Consider the following 7,312-nt stretch of genomic DNA (forward strand, 5'->3'; position numbering starts at 1 on the left):
TCCTAACCTTGGGGTCACTGACTGAGCCTTCATAAGTCAGTGTAAGCTCATCGCAACCTTTTCTGAAATGACCTCATATGTCACAATGTGAAGTTTCACTGAGGAAGGATTCAATCATGCCTCACTGCTCCCTGGTGCAGGTTGTGACATAATGAAATTCATGAGCATTGAAGGACGACTCACTGAGAAACGCGAGGAAGAACTCTTTCTATTTCTTAGTCTTCTGACTCAGAGTGCACAAAGAATTAGCACCTGCAAAGTTCCCTGCTCTCTGTAAGGTTGCAAATGCATGGAAAAGAAAGCTAGATACTTCCTTCAGAGCTGCCAGTTGACAAAGGAGTCCCCTCCAAACTTATTCATCATGATGTTGAAGAGGCAGTTTCCAAACCACTTCTTAAGAAGGCACTGATGAGCAAAGAAGATGAAGGAGGACTAGAAGCAGCATACAATATATCTAGGGAAGAGATCCAAGTTGCAGCTACGTTGAAGCCCGGAACAGAACAAACCAGTGTCCTAACATGGCTCTTGGAGGCAATCGAGAACAGAGAACGCATGCAAACTTGGGGGGAAAAGGTATATGGTCAGCCTCCTGGCAAAATATTTGCCCAAAGTGAAAAGGCACACTCCGCAAAAACCCTTGCTGCTGGTCTGTCTGTGGGAGGTACGCTGTGTGGCAGGGTGGGAGGTGTTCACCTTTCTGTGCAACTACAGACAGCTGAGAGCCACACTCCAACAAGCCACGCTGGCACTCCAAAGAGCTGGAGGACAAGCTCTTCCCCGGGCAGCTGAGGAACTGGCTGCCTGGGAGTCGCCAAACCCCTGCAGGAAGCATTTTGAACCCACAGAGCCAGAGACATTTCCCACTGCCCCCAGAAGCCAGCAGGGCCAGCCCGACCATGCCCCCCATGCCTGTTCACTGCCGTCATCCATCACCACTGGCCTCTCATCTCCTCCTACTGTACATCTTGATCTAATCCAATCCCTCACCCTTCCAAGCCATCCCTCGGTGCCCCCGGAACCAACAGTCCCCCGAGTCTTCTACTTCTATGCTGAATGGTCCTGTGCTCTGATGATACTGCCTCTTCCCATGCAGCCCTTGCAAGGCAAGGATCTTGCATCTCATGGCTCTCCAACCTCAGGGTTAGTGCTTCTAGACACTGCTGCTTCCAGACCATTCTTTTCTTAGAAAACTCCTTCCCCTCTTTAACATTTATGCCATCCAGCTAAACTGTTCTCTCCTTAATCTTAAGTGACCCCTTCGTTGCTTCCTGCTAGCAGCTAAACTCTCAAGATTCTGGATTAATCTTGCTTCCCACCCCATCTCTTGCCATCATTCTTGGTAACATCAATATCCATGTGGATGTCCCGCCCAATCAATACCTGGCCCACCACTTTCTTTAGCTCACCTCCAAACTCATCTCAACTCCATGTTAGCCCCCTACTCCCAAGTTTATAAACTGCCACTGTCATTACCATCAACAGCTCAACCTCCAGTCCCTGACTCAGTCATCTCAGGCTCCAGCTCAGCTACTTGATGATCGCCCACAACAGCAGTAACGGGGGATATGCTGGTAACTCAAGTCCTCAAATTCACGGACTCTTGTGCTTTTGCACGGTCCATCAGCCTCCCTTGTCCAGCTTAGGTTTAACTTTATAATCACTCCTTTACAAACATTCTACAGCTTCCTTGCTTCTCTCTCCCTTCATTCTAACCGCTGGGCAGACCCAGCCATCTCTCTACTTGTGTCTGCAGCAGAGCAACTGAAGCTTGCTGAATAAAATATGCAAACTGGACAGACGATTTTCCTGAAATTATTCTCAAATGGGAACTTAACGCCATCCAGAAGTTCTAGTCCCATTAAGCCTACTTTCCTACTTTATAAATGATTTGTTTCCTAACTTCTCTCCCCCTAAATCTTTCTCTTTCTGAACTTAGGGCTTCAGTTCTCAATTCACTGAGAAAATGTCACATCTGTGCCTGTGTTTGTCCCTTCTCTTTCAACGCCTCTCAAAGGCCAGACCATGGCCTGTGGTTTGGGTACCGCCCTCCACTGCTTCCAGGCCCTCCCTCTTTCTGTTTTCACCTCTCTGACATGATCTCTTTTTTTCCTACAAGTCTTTTTCCTCAACACACAACGGGTTCTGCTATCTCAACTCTAAGACCCACAATGCCCTCCGGCTGCTGCTACTTTTTACATTCAAACTTATAGCTCCGGCCACCTCCCACCAGCAGGCACCTGCCCACTGCTTCCATCTGAACTTACAGCACCTGCCACCTCCCGACAGGGCCTGCCCACCGCTTCCATCCAAACTTACAGCACCTGCCACTTCCCGCCAGGGCCTGCGCGCTGCTTCCCAGGCTGCTCCTGCCAAGGTGCCTGCTGAGTGCTCTGCTACTACCTCCAGTGGGCAGTTTCCCACGTCATCTGCTTCTGGTTCTCAGCGGTATTTGATAAAGTTAAGAACTCCTTCCTTTTAAGACCCTCTCACTACTCCTGGACTTCAGGACCTGACACTGTGCCTCTTACACCTCCTCCAGGAGGAGCTGCTGCCTCCAGTCTGTGTCCTGGGGCTTCTCTCCTCCTCTCTGTGCTCTGTTCCTAGGCTGCTCACATAGTCTCACAGTTCTGAAGACCATTTATAAACTCTATGCTGATGACTCCCAAATTTAAACCGTTAATTTAACCCCCAAACCAGAAGTAGCTCATACATACACTGCCTATTGAACCTTTCCACAGAATGTCACATTTCATATGAGCAAAAGGGAACTCTTGATTTTTTTCCTCTCTGAACTTGTTTCTCTCTGGTTTTCCCCATTCAGTACCTCCACTCTGTTGCTCAAGACAGAAAGAAGTAATCTTGTTCTCTCTCTTTCCCGAACCAGTCCATCACCAAATTGAATTCATCCACCACTTGGCTCTATCCTCATGGCAACCACTCTGGTGCAAACCCCCATCACTGAGTTCCTTCTCACCTACCCTTGTTCATTCTGCCCTCTTCCACAGGGAAGCTGGAACCATCTTTCAAAAAGATACATCAGATCGTGCCATTCTTCAACAGTTTTCCACTGCACTTGGAACAAAATCCAAAGTCTTTCTGTAGCCTCCAAGGGTTGGCACGCTCCAGCCCCGCCTGCGTCTCTACCCTCCATCTCATGCTACTCTCTGCTTGGTTTATTCTGCACTAAGGTCACCAGTCTTCTCTCAGCTCCTTGACCACACCAAACCTCTTCCCTCCTTGGAGATGCTCCTACTCTGGTTCTTTGCATGGTTATCCTTCAGCTCTTAACACAAACGCTGCCTGTGTAGACAGTCTTCCCTGACTTCCCAAAAGAAAGGTGGTTCCATGTCCCCTCCCCATTCTATTATTCTCTTTCTCTTTTTTCTTATAACACACCATTTTATAATTATTTGTAGGTTTACTTTTTAAAACTTTATGGTTTGATGCCAACCCCATTCCTCTGTACTAGAGGCTCTACGTCTGTCCTTTTTTCACACTGTATCTTCAAGACTCAGCACAATGCCTGGGCATATATTAGGTGCTCAAAATATATTCACTGACTGAATGAATAAAATGTACTTAAGTATTTCATTTCTTTGTATAACATGATTTCCCTTTTTATGGTAATCAATTCAGGGATTAGCCTTCTAACAACATCTAAAACATCTGCAATTTATTTTTGAAATTCAGATTTTTCTGAAATATTCAGATGTCAGTTATGGTTATAATCCAAATATTTGTATATTTTACTACCGAGCTACATTTCTTTTCAGAATTATTCTTCAAGTCTAGTGTTGTCAGAGACGATGTACCTGCGGATTCCTTTTGGTGTTTCTCCAATTATGAAGGTGGTCTGGTTTGTACGGTACACTTTTTTCTTCTTTTGGCTCACAGGGTGTGAAATGTAAAGAGGAAGTGAAACGCTGCCTTCGCTCGGTTGCTGGCCTTTCTTTGTGTGTGGCAATGTATTTGCATTCACCTTTTCTTTATATGTCTAAAAAAAGAAAGGAAACAAAAGCTATGTCTGAAAACATAGTCACTGTTGGTCAAATAACGAGAATGTCACATTCTTTATAATGAAGTAAATCACATTCCCCAACTGACATCAATGTCAGAAGATGTTAACCTAGGTCTTTAAGAAAATGACACAGGAAAAAATTATTTTATACCTTTAAGATATAAAAATACTGGCAATAACATGTTATTTCCGTTGTCAAGACTCGGGCATACTGATACATATGTTGATATCTACTATACCAAAGGATAAAAATTAATGATTATATACACTATGGCACAAACATGGGATATCTAAAATTTTCTAATTTAATAATTGCAAAATTATTAAGCAGTCTTTCAGCTGTCTAATTTCATATAATGGATAAATGTAAAAAATAGCAATCTTTGTGTAATAAATAAATAAGAAACCATAAATCTTACATTTATTTCAACCTCTGCTGGGTTGCAAGAATATTTAGTGATTTTGAGATGCTAACTACAGTTGGCTGAATTATAGATGGAATCATAACCCTTTTACAGAGACCATGAATTGCCTGTCTAACAAATTTTACTGACAGTGAGTCAAGAAAAATAAACTTTATATATAGTCCCAGTTTTCCTGACAAGATGATACAGTATGAATAGGTAGAGAGTCCTCATCCTATTCCAAAAAGAGAAATACTAAATACAATTTAACAGTAACAACAACAAAATTACACTGGAGCTCAAAAGTAAGCAAGCAGAATGTCTAGGTGCCCCGAACAAGGAAGTCCCACAGTGGTGAGTGGGAGCTGAAGCTCAGCAGCCCTAGTAGGGTCGGTCCTTAAGTTACAGTCTACAGCACTCATGTGGAGAGCGGAGATGGAAACGGTTTAACTCCCTGCACTAAACAACAAAGAAACACAAAACAGGAATGAGGAGTCAAATTTGCAAATTAAAGCCAGGAAAGCCAAACCTGGGACACAGGCTAGAAGCAGACCACTTTCCTACTCTAGATAGAAAGAATCACTGGCGATGAACAGGAATGCCCAGCCAGTGCCACGTGTGGAATGTGATTTTGTACCACCTGGTGGTATGGGAACTCTAAGCTGAAAATCAACATAAACAATTTGTCCGGAACTAGTGAAAACCACAGATCTCAATCAGGGGTGAATAAAAAATATACCATGGGAAGATTGCCATAAGCCAGAGAATGCTTTTGATTCCAATGAAAACAGGAGGAGTTCAGACAAAAATTATCAAGAACATATAAAACCTACCATCATGAAGTTGAGCATATGTAACAAATATAAGAACTGAAATCTGAGGAATTACCTATAATAAAGCAATCTGAAAAGATATTCATTTATGAATAAATAAACACATGACAGAGTCTCACTCTGTTACCCAGGCTGGAGTGCAGTGCCATGATCACAGCTCACTGCAGTTGATAAATTGGAAGGATAAAATTACTTAGAATGAAGTGCAGAGACTAAAAAAAATAGGGAAGTTAAGAGACAGAAGACATAGCAAAGTTTCTAAAACGCCAGGAGAGAATGGAGAAAATGGAAGAGATAATGCCAGAGACCTGTAAAAGAAAGGAATCCTCAAACTGAAAAAGGAGAAAGAATCCCTAGTAGGAAAAATGAAAATAAATCTGTATTTTATTATATCACAGATAAAGGGCATACCTTAAAAGCTACCAGAGAAAGAGGATAAGACATCCTACAAAGAAATGCCAAATTAGGCCAGGCACGGTGGCTCACACTTGTAATCCCAGTACTTTGGGAGGCTGGGGTGGACAGATTGCTTTAAGCCCAGGATTTCAAGGCCAGCCTGGGCAATGTGGCAAAATCTTTTCTCTACAAAAAAAATACAAAAACTAGCTTGCTGTGGTGGCATGCCCCTGTAGTCCCAGCTACTCTGGAGACTGAGGTGGCAGGATGGCTTGAGCCCAGGAGGCAGAAGTTGCAGTGAGCCAAGTTCGTGCCACTGCATTCCAGCCTGGGTGACAGAGCCAGACCATGTCTCAGGAAAACAAACAACCAACCAACAAACAAAAGCCAAACTAACATCAGGCTTCTCATTAACATCACAATCCTATCTACCAAAAGAAAATGGGGTATCTTCAACATGCAGAGAAAAAAAAAACAAACCTGTCAACCTAGAATTCTATACCCAGTTAAACTATCATGTAAGAACTTTTCAGACATACAAAGACTACTAGAATTCATTAGATTCTTGCTATTGATATACTTTTTTTTTTTTTTTTTTTGAGATAGGGTCTTGTTCTTTTGTGCAGGCTGGAGTGCAGTGGTGCAACCATAGTTCACTGCAGTCTCAAACTCCTGGGCTCAAGTGATCCTCCCACCTCAGCCTCCCGAGCAGTGGGGACTGCAGGCATGAGTCCACAGGCCGAGCTAATTTTTGTATCATTTTATAGACACAAGGTCTTGCTATGTTGCCCAGATTGGCACGCGTAACATAGCAAGACCCTGGGCTCAAAAGCAATCCTTCTGCCTCAACCTCCCAAAAGTGTTGGGATTATAGAGTGAGCCACTGTGTCTGGTCTTTTTTTTTCTTTTTAATAGAAGTTCAATGGGATTTAAGCAGTGATACATTCAATGAATGTGGGCAAGGAATGGCTTTTAATTCCACAAATATTTACTAAGCACCTATTACATTCCTGCCAACATGCTATGCATTTGAGATACAAAGATATTTATATATACAAAGATTATTCCCCCTACCCTTAAGGGATTTAAAAGTAACAAGCCATTTTAAAAAATACGATTATGTTTATCTTTTTTCTTTTTTGTATAAGACATTTTCCTCTATAACTTATATTCCGGTTCATTTCATTGAAACTGACAAAAGCAAGTGTATGTTCTTTAGTAACGAACCATTTCTAAGGAAAATTGACATCTTCAAAAGCTACTTGGTTCAGATGGACAAACACAAAATGCCAGGTGGTCAGGTTGAACCAGGGCTTTATATCAGTAATGTTAAAAGTACTTTCCTTAAAAATATATTTTAAAAAATTGTAACTGGGCCAGGTGCAGTGGCTCATGCCTGTAATCCTAGCACTTTGGGAGGCCAAGGCGGGCGGATCATGAGGTCAGGAGATCGAGACCATCCTGGCCAACATGGTGAAACCCCATCTCTACCAAAAATACAAAAATTGGCTGGGAGTGGTGGTGAGTGCCTGTAATCCCAGCTACTCGGGAGGCTGAGGCAGGAGAATAACTTGAGCCAGGGAGTCGGAGGTTGCAGTGAGCCAAGATCACGTCACTGCACTCCAGCCTGGCAACAGAGTGAGACGCCGTCTCAAAAAAAA

At 43.0% G+C, this 7,312-nt stretch overlaps 1 protein-coding gene across 1 annotated transcript in view; it reads right to left on the minus strand.

Annotated features, from left to right (window-relative positions):
- The window catches only part of ERCC6L2 (excision repair cross-complementation group 6-like 2), a 130,676-nt gene that overhangs the window by 6,579 nt on the left and 116,785 nt on the right, over positions 1-7,312 (minus strand). The window contains exon 18 of the mRNA XM_011976007.1: positions 3,813-3,994. Coding sequence (XP_011831397.1) covers positions 3,813-3,994 — 182 coding nt within the window. The remainder of the gene's footprint in view (positions 1-3,812; positions 3,995-7,312) is intronic.

Source organism: Mandrillus leucophaeus, unplaced genomic scaffold, assembly GCF_000951045.1.
Source record: "Mandrillus leucophaeus isolate KB7577 unplaced genomic scaffold, Mleu.le_1.0 Scaffold161, whole genome shotgun sequence".
Lineage (NCBI taxonomy): Eukaryota > Metazoa > Chordata > Mammalia > Primates > Cercopithecidae > Mandrillus > Mandrillus leucophaeus.